This window comes from Halichoerus grypus, chromosome 2, assembly GCF_964656455.1.
Source record: "Halichoerus grypus chromosome 2, mHalGry1.hap1.1, whole genome shotgun sequence".
Taxonomy (NCBI): Eukaryota; Metazoa; Chordata; class Mammalia; order Carnivora; family Phocidae; genus Halichoerus; species Halichoerus grypus.
In genome coordinates this window covers 27,750,973-27,767,172 of record NC_135713.1, presented here as the reverse complement: position 1 = coordinate 27,767,172, position 16,200 = coordinate 27,750,973, and the positions used below count along the sequence as shown (strand labels likewise).

At 41.5% G+C, this 16,200-nt stretch overlaps 1 protein-coding gene and 1 long non-coding RNA gene across 4 annotated transcripts in view; one reads left to right on the top strand and one right to left on the bottom strand.

The window, feature by feature from the left end:
• Positions 1–1,249: 1,249 nt before the first annotated feature.
• The window catches only part of SPEF2 (sperm flagellar 2), a 164,982-nt gene continuing 150,031 nt past the window's right edge, over positions 1,250–16,200 (bottom strand). Inside the window, exons 34-37 of one of the 2 annotated variants that reach the window (XM_078066629.1) lie at positions 14,314–14,493; positions 7,810–8,046; positions 7,490–7,612; positions 1,250–1,826 (exon numbers count right to left, since the gene is read on the bottom strand). In XM_078066629.1, the coding sequence (XP_077922755.1) occupies positions 1,737–1,826; positions 7,490–7,612; positions 7,810–8,046; positions 14,314–14,493 (630 nt within the window). In that variant the 3' untranslated portion in view covers positions 1,250–1,736. The remainder of the gene's footprint in view (positions 1,827–7,489; positions 7,613–7,809; positions 8,047–14,313; positions 14,494–16,200) is intronic. The other variant, XM_078066630.1, reaches the window with a different exon arrangement.
• LOC118545273 (uncharacterized) overlaps positions 2,728–16,200 on the top strand; it is a 34,564-nt gene continuing 21,091 nt past the window's right edge. For both annotated transcript variants that reach the window (XR_013445522.1, XR_004922021.2), the window contains exon 1: positions 2,728–2,929. This is a non-coding gene — a long non-coding RNA (uncharacterized LOC118545273). The remainder of the gene's footprint in view (positions 2,930–16,200) is intronic.

The following is a 16,200-nucleotide window of genomic DNA, read 5'->3' as shown; positions in this document are numbered from 1 at the left end:
GAATTTTGAAATCTCTGGCAGAGTTTCTTCTCCATCTCTGTGCTTCTGGGTCACCATCTTCCATCATTTTGAAGATAAGAGTTATGGTAATGGAGCCCACAAGATGCAAATTAAGGAAATGTGTCACTCTCCAGAAAGAGAATATAACTCTAACAATAAAAATTGTCTTTGGATTGCTTCTTGTTTTAGTGATCAAAGTGTGATATTTCCACATATTTTGCACAAATGTATCAATAAAATGTAAAGCTGGCAATGATTTTAGTCTTAGGTTCTGGAGCAGAGTAATAAAGAAAATACACGAGAATCTCTGACTTCATGGAACTTACAGCCTAGTGGAGCGACAGGCAAACAAATGAGTAAACATGTAGTTTGTCAGATGTTGATAAGTACAATGGAAAAAAATTATGTTGTGTTGGGCTGTGGGTTATTTCTATTTTGTTATGTGTTCAGGGAAGGCCTTCCTGACAAAGTGTCATATAAACAGGCACCTAAACAAAGTGAGGGGACAAGTCAGGCAGATATTTGGGAGAAAATCATTCTAGGCAGAGAAAAAAGTACCTGCAAAGGACCTGAGACAGAAGTGTGCAGGTATGTTCTAGGTTCAACAAGGTGGATTTGTAATGTAAGTAGAGTGGGCAAGAGGCAAAACAGCAGGAGATGAGATCAGAAAGGTAGCAAGGGATAAGTTTAAGGCGAGAACTTGGGCTGGATGCTGCATGAGATGGGATGCCGATAGAGGGTTGGAGCAGAGGGGTGACATGACCTCACTTGTATTATGAAAGGTTCCCCCTGTTGGCTTGGACAGGTTGAGTTTGCGATGACTATGAGACATCAATATGGTAATCAAATGGGTAGTATGAGCGAAGTTTGGATTCCAGGGAATGATGGGACTAGAAATTTCAGCGTTAGCCTCTATAATACCCACAAAGTAATGGAAATGACGAGTCATCCAGGGATTGACTGTAGAGGGAGGAGGCTGAGTTCTGAGGCCCTCCAACATTTGGAGGTTGAGGAAAAGAGAGGAGGATCCAGCTGCCAGGGAGCCTCAGAAGGAGCAGCCAGGGAGGGGATGGAGACCAAGCAGAGATTTCACAGAAGGCTCACCACTGAGAATACATCTATCACTCACTTAAAAAGAAAACATTTTCTTGAGATAAGTATCACTGAATTTAAGTCACTAATTTATATAAGTAAACAGATATAATTGTGCAAATATATCCATCTATTTGGGAAACATTGTATTATATTAGGAAAGGGTTAGGAATAGATGATTGGAGGTGGCTGTACCAGCAGTTGATGATGCATCCTTCTCTTTGGCTAGTGGGATGGACCTTGGAATTCTACTGCATGTGGAGCAAGAACGACAAAATGTACATATCAGTACTTCCCTGATGTGGAGCTTCGGGGGATTTTCACCATGTTTGCTTAATGTTTCCTTACTTCTCAGAGGGACTTTTCATGACTTATGTGTGTGTTTATTTTTGAACATATTGTCTGATGCTGTCTATTTTCAGAATCACTTCAAAATGCATTCCTTCTTACTTTGGATTTTTGCTCTGTAATTAAGGTTTATTATAGAATATTCTCTGAGTTAAGGAAGGCCCCCTTTTCATTGCTCCTCATAACCTGGTAGGGGTCATTTCTATACCTACAATGACAACATATATGACCAACACCTTGTTTACATTGATGTTTGCAAGATTCATTGTCAAATTATAAAAATCACACTCTTGTCTTCATTTCTTTTCTTCTGTAAGTCTCGAAGGAGATCTCTCTCCATCACTTCCTTGTACATGCTCACTCCTTTGGAGAATTATTTTAATATCCTAAAGGAAGAGATGTAAAGAGAAATAACAAATATTAATAAGTGATTTAGAATTAGTGATTTAGAATTAATGATCATAATATGGGAGTGATGGAACAGTAAATTGTTTTTATTTTTTCTTTAAGAAAATGGTGCTCTATTTAGTTTAAATGTCACCCTGCAACTTACTGGCTGTACCCTTGGGAAGATATCAAAGATCTTGGAGCCTTTGTTTTCTAATCTAATAATGAATGGAATTGTTTTATTAGATTAAAGAACATTTGTAAAAAGCAATTACACATAGTTTGGCACATAATGAACAAGCCAAAGTGTTACTTCCCTATTAATGAATGAGCAACTGTATTTATTTTGTATTAAAGAAAAATTCTAATGCCAAATCAATCATGTCTACAGATTTGTAGAATTTTAGACCAGCCGATTATTTGGAGGGGAGATTGTCTCATTTCTCCATGTTTTTATTTTATTTTTTAATATTAGGAATAGAAGATTTGTTTTTCATCCATTTAAAATACCAGCATCTTACATTTTACATCACAGACATTGAAAACATAAATTTAAAACAGCATCAAAATATAGAAGGGGTACAAACACACATGGAAACTGTAGAATTATATATATGCAGTTTCTTTTTTTTCCCCCACACATTTAGGGAAATGTTTTAAGAATGTAAGTTTCTTTTCTTCAAAGCTGAGTTCCAAAGGTTTCAATTTGACTGAGGTCATTTTACGCAAGAAGACATGAGTTAGTTCACTATCTGAGCTGACCCCTGCCGAGTGACACACACTGCTTATTATCAGTCACTACCAGGAATCATAGTGAATCATTTTCTTGTGAGACCTTGTTCTTTGAAAATACAGATTTCCTGCAGCCAGAGGTCAAACTTGAGTGAACTATGTGAAAAAGAACAGCTGCTCACCATTGACCTTTCTGGTCCTATCCACCACAGTTGTTAATAACACGTCTCCTTTGAATAGTGTACTTAAGGTAACTAATGCTGACTACTGAATGCTCACTTGGGGATGAAGGAGTGAGCTGACCTGGGATCACCTGACACTCCCCAGCACGGACAAAATCATAAGCTCCAGATGTATAAGCCAGCCCTGGGTAAGTTTGCTGTTGAAGTCAGAGGCCATAATTTTCAGTAGCAGTTATTGGAGAAAAGCCAAGAGAGTCTGGAAATGTTTGACCTGGGTGCTTTGGAAACACAAAGTGCCGAAGCAGCCATCATATTTTGTTAGGGAGATAAAGGAGAAGGTTGGAGAATATTTTAAAGTCAGATACCCTGAAGTTACAGTGGGATGAGAGTTCCTTCAAGTCATCCTTAATAAATCATATTTTGTCCTCACATAATTAATTGGGTCCCAACTCATGTACTTATAAGAAATTCTCCTGTGGTATTTGGATTTTAACACTAAAAGATTTATTATTATCTCCTATTGAATGGAAACCTTAATTTCAAGGATATATGCTGGATTTACAGGTTTGCTAAAAATAATCTACATTTAGTCAGCATGTGTTCATTAGAAGAGACTACACTTATTAGGTTGGTATGGGAAATCTTGTGTTCACTTACATTTTAAATATATTGTTCATGGGAAATTAATTGATTTTGCTCACTAACAACCCAGTTACAGTGTCCTCATTGATCTTGTTACATTTATTTAACCAAAGCATTTTCTTAATAATTTAGGAACATTACTTGAAATGACCTCTTTGTATAAGATCTATGAAAGTAGAAATTAAATAAATGACTTTGATTGAATGACTATAAAATCCAACACAAAATCTGGATTTTCCCCATAGGTAATGGCCACATGGGGATTTCTGGGACACCAGTTTGGACTCTTTGTCATCATGGCACTGCGACAATGAAAGCCTTTGTCTTTCTTTTCAAAGAGCAGACACTGAATTCAGGAGATGAAATGCCCTAGCTTATTTATTTATCCACATATAATTTCACATGGCTCAGAAATATTTCCTGGGCACTGCAACTACCAGCAAACCAGTAACAGTAAGAGTAATAATAATCCATAATGTCTAACATTTATTATTGGGTGCTTTCTACCTGCCAAGCACTGAGCTAAGCACTTTATATGTACTAAGTCATCTAATCCATACAAGAGCCCTATGAGGGTATGGTAACCCTATTTTACAGATGGGGAAACCAAGGCACCATGAGGTCACTTGCCCAAGGTCACACAGTTTGTAGGTGTGAACCCAGTCAGTGTGGCTCCTGGGCCCACTCTCTCAACCACACAGCCAGGCCGCCTCCCAATAGGAGCAAAAATAAAACATACCAAAATAATTACAAATACTCAGATATTTCAAATATATATTTTAAAATGTTGCTGCTTCCAAACACAAACCTTGTAAACACAAGCTATCAGGCAAACAACCTTCACTTCCCACTGTTTATATCAGCAAACAACATTTTAACCTGAAAAACCACATTCTAGCTTTTGCTCTACTTATCTTGAAAGATCTTCAAATAACATCACTGTGGTTAAAGTTCATTTTAAAATGTGATCTATTTACTTGCACATGGATATCTGGAGCAGAAATGGTGACAGGATGGCTTTGACAGAAACTGAATCTTCAGAGATTTTTTTTTTCCTTTCCTTCATTTTTATCTTTCTTTTCTTTCTTTTTTCTTTTCTTCTTTTTTTTTTTTTTTTGCTTTGTGAAAATGAGAGTAGAACTTACTGGAAAGGGAAGCTCTTTCATTTTAGAATATCAGGGCTTAGGTTTTTAGGTTACAGTCTCAACTCTCAGATTCCCAGTCATACGAATGAGTCCCACTTACGTAGTGCTCCGTCCTCTCATGGATTTGAGGGGGAGGGCCCAGGAGGAGAGGTGATGGCGAGGAGGGAGGCGCTGAACCAGCCGACTCTGCCGAAGCGCTCTGGCAGCAAAGGAGTGAATGGACAGACCGACTGGTGACAGACAGGCTAACTCTCTTTCTGCTGGTCCCGGGAGGCTGACTCCCTGGCAGTCAGACACCGCGCGCTGGCTGGATCCAGCCAGAGAGGGACGCTGCACCCCAGGGAGATTTGGGGGATGTGCAGAGATGGTGTTGGTAGTCTGTCTGTGCAGGTGCTCCTGGGGTAGAGTGGGCGGCGGCCCAGAATCCTGCCATGCTGGAGACAGTCCTGCGCAGAGGGACTGCACTGTCCAAAGTGTCAGCAGTGAGGTGTATGGCAAGTTGATCAAATTCCTTCCAAAATGAGGGCAATGCATAAATGAAAAAGAGCCCCATGGACTCCAGCTTTCCCTAGGTTTTTTCAAGGGGCTGCCTTTCGGAGGCAGTCATCCATTGGCTGTTTTCTTTTCTCAGGAAAATGCTGAAGAGAATCTTCTCTGCAAGTTAATCATATTTAGTCTGGCCAGAGTAAAGACGTTCCCAAATCGCCTGACTTTGTACGGGGTTTTCCTCCCATTAGGGGAGGAAAAAATTGTGGCATCATTTTATGTTCCTACTGGTTCTTGGTAATTAATATAAGATAAATTCTAACATACAGCTCTGGAACCTACCTTATACAGAATGACGCTAGCCCAGAGGAAAGCCAAAGGGGGGCTAGATCCCCACAATTGGCGACTCTCCCCCATCCTCCCTTGCCCCCCCATCCACCCCTTTGTCTAGTTCTGGTGTTCTCTGTCCCCACTAACTCTAGGGTCACACTGACCTATGCCCTCCTCCTCCTAATTTCATATTTAATGAAAATATGTGCTATAAGAAACCGGAAAGGGACATGTAATGTACCAGTTTGGATGCAAACAGTAAATGTTTGTGGAATGCTAACCATGTTTCCAACTATTTTGGCCTATTTCTATAAAGAGGCACAACTCTTTTTTTAAGAGCCCTATTAAAGGTAGAGACATAATGATACGATATGGTGAGGAGACAAAGAAACACTTTGGGATGAAGACAATGTCACATCACGCCCCTACTCAGAAGCCCTCCTGGCCTCGCCTTCCTCCCACACAGTCCTGTGCTCATGCCTTTGGCACAAGTCTCTCCTTTTCCCTGTGATGCTGTCCTCTGTCCATCCCAACAGCAAATCCGTGTACACGTCCTCTCCTGTCCCTCCACTTTCAACAATCCTGGTCATCTTTGAAGATCCAGCTTCTGGAACAAAAAAAGTGTCCTATGTCTTGAGTTCCTATAATGTTTTGCTTGGGTGGCGTACCTTATATCATTCTCTGGTAATTCTTGCATGTAAAAATTCTCTTGCAAACAGAAGTGGAATTTGTTTGAGAACAGAAACTGAGTTTCGTACTCATTTTGTCTCTCCTGGAAACTTACATTACTAGCCTCAGTAATAAGTGCTCAGTCGTGAAGAGCGATTGTTAACAGCCATCATTTCTGAAGTATTTGCTGAGTGTCAGGAACCATGCTGTGTGCTTCCTATGCACAGTCTCATTTCATCCTCACCACAATCCTTTGAATAGGAATGGCTGTTATTCCCATTTAACAGATGAGAAAGCTGGGATGAACAGAAAGTTAAAGTCAGGTATCTAGTAAGTAGTGTACCTGAGATTCAGTCCCATGACTTTCTGATTCCTGAGCCTGTGTTCTAAAAGGCTCTAATCACACTTCACTACTGGATGAGAGTCTGCTAGCTTGTTAGAATCAATTTCAATGATTACCAACATACGTAATACAATTTCTATGTAAAAAGATCAGCAATTTAGAATAAACCAATTTAGGTCTGTAGATATTCAAGTTGGAATAGTCTCATTTCTGGGCATAGAGGTTTATCACTGAGAAGTCAGGAGTAATGCATCTTAGATCAGCTTCATTTTGTCAAAGTGAAAGTGCTTTTATCTGAAACTGAGCAAACCCTGTATAGTCCAATAAACACCTAGCAGGAGCCAAATAAGGAGGGTTCATACGGCTGAACTGGTATGTGAGGAGGTTGTACGCTTGCCCCACTGTGAACGGGGGTCTTTAGCCCTTGCTGTTGGAGACCAGGCACCCCCATGGTGGATGCACATTCAGCATATGTGGTACAGAATGGCTGGGTTACTGTGAGCTCTGGAGTACGGCTCTTCTTTTCTTCCTTCCCTCCTTCTGAGTTGGTCCAGTCTGCTGGGTTTTGTCCTCAGTTTCTCCATCTTGCATAGTACTTCCCTGACGGAACTGGCACCCAGGCTTTCATGCGCACTGTCGCCATATGCACAACACAGACCATGTGGACCATGATTAGAATGCAATGACTACGTTGGCACTTGGTTGGGATCATGGTCTCCTTAGTTCTCTTTGGCAAAGGGGGATTCTATTCTCCATACCCTTCAGTCATAGGCCAGTCATTAGGCAGCTGGGATGATCCGGAACACTAACATGGCCACTCACCCAGCTTTAATCTCATCGATTTAACCTTCTGTCTTAGGTCCAAAGTAGCCCCATGCCTAATGAGGCAGTTCCATAATGCTGACAGTATCATCCACAGTACTGCCAGCTACCTCTACTGTCCCTGACCTTGATACCCTCTGGGTGTCATGGGCTGGCCTGTCTGGGCTGATGCTGTTACCAGCTTAGCTTCTCCTGACCCTGGTTTCGCCAACTCCAGCTTCTCCCCCGTCTCTGTAGTCCACACTGGCGATGTCCCACCATGTCCTGATCCTAAGCTCAACTGAATTAGGACACCTTTGGGTAATACTCACAGGGATTTTATAGTCTGAATAATTTGAAATCAGATCTTGAATAAAAGGATGCTTCAGAAGAACAGCAACTTCAACTGGCTCCAGATTCTTGGCACCTAGGTCTTGAAATACTTTTACGAAGTTCTTTAAAGAAGAAAAAAATGAAGTTAATTAACTTTACAGTCCTGCAGATGTTAAAAACTTATTTTACTTAATAAAGGAATTTGCCATAATTTCTATACCATGATACATTAGAAAGCACTTCCATGAAACTATGTTAAAACTTGAGGGTGACTTTTTTTATGTACAAGTTGCCCCTTTTATGAAAGAATCTAACCAACCTCTGAGTAAGCATTCTCTATCTGTACGTGGCTGGCAAATCTGTTAGCATCTTGTACTTCTTTTCCTCCTTGGAACACTTTGAGTAGTTTTTCCATGGAAATCTTTTCAGTGTTCGCATTCTCAGGGATTTCTTCCTTTCCCTCCCCGTCTTCTCTTAGTTCCCTTTCCTCACTCACAAAGTTTCCCTCGAGTTCAGGATATTCCTCAACTGGACTCATGTCAGTCAAGGAGGAGATCTGCATGATTAAATGAAGAGAATATGAAGTCGGACTGAAATCTTTCCAGTAATGGAGACATTTAGAACACGCCAATGTTGCCACATACTCTTCATGCAAGGAAATGATGGTGCCTCCCACAACCTAGCCAAACAAAGCATAGAGGAGAATGTGCTGGCTGCACTGGAGATCACATCAAAAATCTAGACCAATTCTGCCTGGAGATTACAGATGCCTTGTGTGGGGCATGTCTTACTCACCACACATGCTTCGGTTTACTGCATGCCGGGCACCTCGGATTCCTCCATAAATGGATACTGGAGTGAATTAGCGTAACTGGTGTCAGGCTTCTGTACATGAACGTCAATTTTTAAAGGATTTGCTTTGGAAATTGACTATAGTTGAGAGGGTATGGCAAGTTAATTACTTAAGCTTGATAGATTCTAAGAGCTTCCGAAACGTTTGTTTTTATACTGGAGGTTAAATCCAACTAAACATTGGAAGGCAAGGTAGAAAACAAATTGAATGTGGAAAGTGAGGTGGGATTGCTATGGCCGCTCCTTGAAACGTGTCCAAGAACCATGAAGTCAGGCCCTGGCCCTGTGAGTATGGGAAAGAGTACATTGTTTCTGGTGTAATTTCGTATTTATCAAAAGCCTGAAAAATAGTCCTGCCTGTTGGCTGTAACTACAGATCTAGGAATTGACTGTAAAAAAGTATCAGTGTGCACAAAGACTTTTGTATGTGGATGTTTGTTCAGCGTTACTTACAACAAACACAGAAAATCTGCAATTCCAAAAATGGGGAGTGATGACATAAATTATAGTATATTTCTGTGATGGAATACTATACTACCACGGAAAGTACGGTTTAGAAGAATACCTAGTGACACGAGAAAACACTCACAGAATAAGTGCAAAAAGAAAACAAAAGAAAATAATAAATACACTAGGATCCTCATTTTCTTATATATCTATGCTTATTAGTGAAAAGAAAGACACAGTAAAGAGAAAACAATGGTTACCTCCGGGTAGTGGAACAGGTGATTTCTTTTTCACTTAGTTTTGTACTTTCCAAATACTCTATATATTTGTATTTCTTGTATTTACTGTAATAAAAGTGTCTGTGTGTGTGTGTGTTTCATGATGAGATAATTGATATTTGATGATTTGCCATAGAAAAATGGGCATTTTTAGAATGTTGATGGGTCAGATGTCAGAAAACACCTGAATATTGATTCTCCTTTATCCCAAGAAAGGAAAAATATTAAATTTAGGCTTCAAATAAAAGGATGGATCCAATGTCTATAAATATTCACTTCAGTAGAAGTATTACATGCAAGTTAATTAATCATGCAAATTCTTTCCAAATAGAGTCCCAGGTATAAAAAGGATTATGATACAGCAGCAAATTAAGCCTCTGATAGTTGTCAGTCCCTTTAGGAGATTTGTAGGGGCTGTGAGCAGTGTAATGAAGACAGGTTGCATTTGCTTTAGCTCTGTGTGGGTTGGGTTTCTATGTCCTTGGGTAAATTGGGAATTTAATCTAATCTAAGAGAGAGAGAGAAAGAGAATGCTTTATCAGGTGAAGAATTTGGAATTAAGTATAAATATATCTATCTATTCTCTATCTATCATCTATCTATCTATCTATCATCTATCTCTCTATCTATCATCTATCATCAATATATCTATCATCTATTTATTATCTATCTACCTATCTATTTATCATCTATCTATCTATTCAACTTCTTCTTTATTTTAAACGATTGAAATGTTACATTGCAGAAATGTAAAACTGGCCTTTTCGTGTCCACCTAGGAAGCTTGAGGATCATCACACTGGCTACCTATCAATAGTTTTCCAGGGCAATAGAACATTTAGTATAATGAAATGAACACAGTCAAGATGAAAACATCTTGCTGAGTGGTGTAGGATGAATGGATTTCTATTGAGACTGCAGTATAAATGCTGCGTGGACATGATAAAGACAGAACCTGTGGGTGAGCAAATGACTAGTCAGATTAGATGAGCAGGTGATACCTAAATTAAACAGGGAAAGAGCATTGTCTCTCTCCACTATTTCCATAATTAGAGAGGGACTAACTTTTCAGAGGCCCAATATAATCATCCTGGGACAAATGAATTATTACCAAAACGCAACAATTTAAACATTTGAAATTTTAATGAAGAATCCTTATTAATGTCAGAGGATGCTTTTGCTATTTTTGCTCTCCATACGGTTGAGAGAGAATAGACTTAGTGGTTCAGTGAGAGGGCAGGGAGAGAGAGGAAGCTGGGATGGGAACCAAAGGAGCCAGATCAGCATCCTAGTGAGATTGTGGAGGGTACAAGAGAAGAGGCTCTCTCCAACAGACATCTCTGAAAGATCACAATTTTGAATGTGGGTGTATGAACAAAACCAGCGATGCCAGTTTGAAGAAAAGCCAGTGCTTCTGAATGAGCAATTACTAGTGGCATCAAAACTCTGTGTGAGTCACGTTAGCATCTGAGCGGCAGGAAGACTGTGGTGCTAGCAAACACGATGTCACACTCAGTTACCTCTCAGAGGCTCGAGATCTCCCAACAAACATGTCCCCAGAATGGTGCCTGGCCATGCATTTCTATCATTCAATCAGTTCATTCCCACATCTCAGAGGCAGAACAAAAGGTCAGACCTTGGGACCGATATGGGCAAAGCATCAAAAGAGTAAGATGGAATGAAAATTTATATGTTTCAAACCCCAGCATCTCAAATGCTCTGCTTTAACATCTGTTAAATGCTTTAACAAGATCTTCAAAATGTGGGAGTTTCAAGCTTACAATTTACTGAATTCCTACACCATAACCCCGCAGGCCAGAATGAACCATTTTCCCAAATGTCAACTTATTTAGAGCTTCACTAGGACTAGTGCATACTCATGAATGCTTCGCTCTTGAGCTTCTTTTAAATTACTCAAGGAGCCATGGATTTGAACAGAACGTCTGTGACACATTGAATATAACAGCATGAGTCACAGAGTGGAGTAAGGAAGAATAAACTATTGGGGAGATGCCAGTTGTTTATGCGGAAAGCAAAACAGAGATCTGATTTAATGTCTTGGGAGTGAATGTGGATCCGTTGGAGGTGTTATTTCTGAGCAGGCTCAGTCTGGCTTCCTGGGAAGAGGTTGCCCAGGAAACTAGAACAGAGCTGGAAAGGGCACAGTAACAGAGTAGCATAATTTTGAGGCAGGATAGTAAGAACAAGGGGTGAGCAAGAATGAGGGAAGTGGGCGGATCCTGTATTTCAAAAGCTCAAGCTCCTAGGGTTCTCCCTGGGCCAGGAACAGGCTTCTGTGGGTGGTGTGTCATAGGCAGGCTCTTTGCCGCCCCTGCCCCTCAGGATGGTTCCATCTGTGTGGTACAGTGGTTGTGGGGAGGGTCCTGTGCAGTGTCCTTGGACTTTAGAAGAGCTCTGGAGAGAAGCTCTCCAGGGGCTTGCTTTCCCCGTGGGGCACTAACTTCTGTGAATGAGTGGTTTCGGGACAGGGGATGCAGCCTTCCTGTGCTAGCTAGCCTGGCTGCTACTCACCCAGGCAGCTGTCTGTTGCTATAGCAACAATTCTAGCACATGCTTCCTTTTTCCTGGACTTTCCAGCTCATTGCAGCCTCCTGGATCCATTATTGCCTCTCCTGGGAATGTCTGCTCACCTCCTCTCTACCTTGGAAACAGGATTCCATTCCTCTCCTCTCTCTCTTCCTCCCTTCTTTTATGCCATGTTTACAAACACTGATTGAACACTTGCTATGTGGCAGCTAACATGCTGTCCCCAACTCAAAGTAGAAATAACTTAGCAGTAATATTCAACAGACAAACTGCTGCCTGAATTACTAGTTCTTCATACTTCCCTCCTTCATCCCCCTACAGTCTGCTCTCAACACTGCAGCCAGAGAGATCTCCATACATTTTAAATCAGATGGCCGTGTTCCAATAACTTCTCATCTCATCTCTTGGCAGAGTCAAAGCCAAGGTCCCTACAGTGGCCCTTAGGGCCCTCTCCCCGTCACTTTTTGTTCTTACTACTCTCCTCCAGCTCACTCCTCACCAACTGCAATGACTGGTCTTTGGAATTAGGGCTTTGGCATCTACTGCTGTCTTTACTTAGAATTGCAATTACCTTGCTGCTCTTCCCAGCATTGCAACCTGCCCCAACTCCTGTATTTTTCCCTAGATTCTTTTTTTCCTGTAGCATTTATTAGCATATGATGTAGTCTTTATGTTACTTACTTTATCCCCAGGTCAAGGGTGGTTTCCAGTACACAGAAAAGCTGGATAAATATGTGTTGAATAAATGCATGTATGCATGCAGTGGTACTCAGCCCTGTCAGGGAGAATCTGAATATAAGGGGGCCCAGTGGAGGATGCTCAGTGTTGCTCTTGAGTATCAGGGGAGGTTTCATGAATCATCTGGTAGTTGAAAAAGGCCTTGGCTAATGGGAAGGCCTTGGATCCTTCAGGATGAGAGGAAGGGTATTTCAGGTGGAAGCGATAGCAAAAACAGAGATAGGGAAGTGGGAAAGAAGAAGGTATAAAAACTGTTTTTGATCAGCAAGACCCTGTGTTAATCTGTCCTTTATACTGTGTTCCTTCCACATTTGGGACATTGTTCTTCCATTCTTTTCTGCACAGATGGGGGCAATTACACACAGTCCCTTCGGGGGAGAAAATTTGGCTCTTCTGTATCCCTTGTGGATCACAGGGCTATGCAGAGAGCCTGATTTACAAAGCTAATTAATTAATTAACTGACTCACTCAATGAAATTTTTGCTGACCTCTGTGCCAGTAATTCGGGTTCAGGGTTGTGGCCGGTTCAGAATAAGACAGACGGCCCCTCCCTGCCCTAGGGTGCTTAAAGTCTAGAAAAGAAGCTGATCTGAAGAAGTAGTTACTGTGACGAGTACCGTGAAAGAAGCACAGAATGTTCTGGGAACATATGACAGGAGGTGCCTGACGTCATCTGAGGTCAGGGAAGCTCTCCTGGAAGACAGATATTTGACTGAGACCTCCTGGCAGGCCATGATCCATGCCAGAGTTAGCTCAGGGAGGCCCAACCTATACGGGGAGACAGGAACATCCCTGGGGAAGTGGCAAACGCAGGCCCACAATAGGTGGTTGGAATCTAACTCCTTATTTACTTGGGAAAGCTGAAACTGACTTTCCACTGTCTAAGAAGACAGAATTCTTGAGTGAAACAAATATTTCTTACTGTCCTTTCTGCCACTGTGTTAAGTGTTGAAGTAACATCTACAGCACATCGGGTCAAACAGCCCTGAGTGCTCAGCTTACTGGGCACCTGTCTGGCCTCACTCTGGCCCTGAGCGGAGGGGAAGGACATCTCTTGTCCATTTGCTCAGGGCCAAAATTCAGGGTTACATCTAAGAGGGTCTATTTCTTCACATATGTGAAAGCTGTCACAGAAACTTCCTCCACTTTTTTTTTAAGGGAACGCAGCATACTTTGTTTTGACAGACATGTATGAGAGGCAAACAAGTGTGGCTATGACATCTGCAGAGTTGGGACTGGGCAGTACCTCTCCTCTGTCCATAAAAGAAGGACATTACGAGGTCCTCCATTACAAGGACCATAGCTCTGTCCCCAAAATGTCAGGGGAATACTACAAGTCATGCAAATGGGCACCTAATAAATGCATTAGTTAGCCTCCTGTTCTGAGGCTTTTCCATCCCAAAAAAGCTAGGGAATGCCAATCCTTTAGAAATCTAAAAGGGAATGTGAGGTTTTTTATTAGCTATTAAGCTTCTTCGTCCTTGGATGCAGGAGATACAAGGTACCTGTGGATTTCAGGTGGCTGGGCTTTGGCCTGAAACACTATCAAGTGTCACATATATGTGGGATATCTGAGACCTGAACTTGTTTCACATAGAATTTCCATATAGGATGACAGATAGATTGGATTGATGCCCACTTCTTTTTCATTTGTAAGGATCAGCACTTCATGTAAAATAAAGGCTATCCTTTACAGAACAAACTTGGATTCCACCAAGAAACTTTGAGCCAATTTTGATTTTTACTACAAAGGTTTTTTTTGTTTTTTTGTTTTGGATAGTGGGTCTCTAGTTCTTAATCCAATTGAGTAAAGGTTTATTGAAGACCTCCTATGTGTAAAGTGCTGTGTTAGGTACCCAGAAAAATACAGAGATGAAACAGAGTCTCTGTTGTCAGAAGTTTAGGATCTTCTGGCATCCCACTCCGGACCCCAAAGCTAGTCCATTTCTGGAACACAATTACCTTTTCTGCAATAACAGGAAGAGTTTCGATTGGCTGGAAGACATGAGTCCCGATGACCACACTGAGGGCCCTATAGACACCTTCCACAGCATCTGGATGACAAGCAAAATAAAGCAGCATCTGTGTGTAGTCAAGTTGAGGTGGATCCTTCTCATGGTCAGCAAATAGCCTAAAGAAAAACTGTCACACAAAAAGAATTTCAATCCAAGATAAAAGACTTAAAATGGGTAGGCAGTAGATGGACAGACAATGAAGGATCTTTCCAGGAGCTTTGGAATAAGGTCGCTTTCTGAGGATTGAATCAGTAAACATAATAGGTAATGAATAGTATTAACCAGAGAATATGCTAAGTTAAAAAACAGAAGAGTAAGGTTCAAAATCCTAATGTTAAAGAAAATTATATGCTAATCAATGGTATCAACATATTTAGGAAAGAATATGCCAATAAAGGTGGTGGGGATTACACTTTAAGCAGGAAAAGGGAGCCACAGAACAAGGACCTCTCTGTCTATCCTTATCACCACTCTGACAAACTGGGCTCTGACTCCTAAATGTAATGCTTCCAATAGAGCTCCCTGCGGTGAGTGGAAAGAGGGGGAAGTGACACCTAAAGCCACTGGGGGTCTAGCCCTTAAAATCTTTCAACTTGCCAACACTGCTCTGAACTCCTCACTTAATCTATTGACAGTAAGTGACTTTTTCCACTGTGGATTCACACTGGCGGAAAGAGTGCGCTCACCACTGGATATCAGGGCTTTGGGTGAAGATGGGAATGGTGGTGGTGGGGATGGGACTTCAGGTACCAGGTTTGGACATGGAGAGTTCAAAATATCTACTAGAATATTCTAGTGGAGATGTCAAATGGGCAGTTGCATGTAGGAGGTTTGCAAGGGAGGTTTGCGATGGAAATAGGCATTTGGGATCTGTTAACAAACACCTAGTATTTCAAACCTGGCTTCAACAAATATTACCAGCCCAAAGTAATAGAAGGATTTCACATGAATAGAAGCTGTGGAGAGATTAAGACAACATCTGTGAATTTGATTATGGCAAAATTAAATCGCCTTTTCTTGGGAAATCTTTAAGGATTTTAAAATACTGGAATAGCTGCTCTTGGCACTGAGTGTGTGGGAAGCTGGGAAGCCAGGACATGACCTGTGGAACCTTGTCAGTCATCATGAAGTACACCATCACTGTCAGGGGACAACACTGTGATTGCAACACAGACCCGTCTCAGGGTTCCTTTCTTGGATGCAACAGGGCCTTCCATCCAGTGCCTGGGACTCTGGGGTCATTCAAGCCCATGGATAGTGCTAATGGCCTGTCTCCAGGAGTCCCTGCCAATGTGGCTCAGAGGTGGGCCTTGGGTCACAGAGAGCACAAGTGACAAAGCAGAGAAATTGGGTGGGATCTGAGACTGTAGTTCAAGCCCTCTTCTTAAGAGGGTACAGAGTCCTACAGTGAGTCATGACAGAACTGGCGACAGAGCCCAGGGCTCCTAACCCTCAGAATTCCCTCTCCATGGGGCATTCTCCAACCTCCCCCCCCATTTGGTCTTTCTTATTCTAATTATAGCCAAAAGGGTAAATTTATTTTTTTTGTTTTATCTTTCTTCTTTGTACACCTTTCTTTAGCATGTTAACCATTAACCTGGTTGTCCTTCCGTTGGCTATCCTTCAGCCAACTATAGTTAGCATGACTAGCTTCTGTTTAGCTAACACTTACATAGGGCTCACTATGTGCCAATCACTCACTCTGCACAACAACCCTGCCAGAGAGGCAGTAAAATAAACCAAGGCACAGAGAGGTTAGGTAACTTCATCAAGACCTTGAAGCTTGCAAGCATTGGAATCTGTGCTTTGAATCCCAGTTTAACAGCACTGAGAC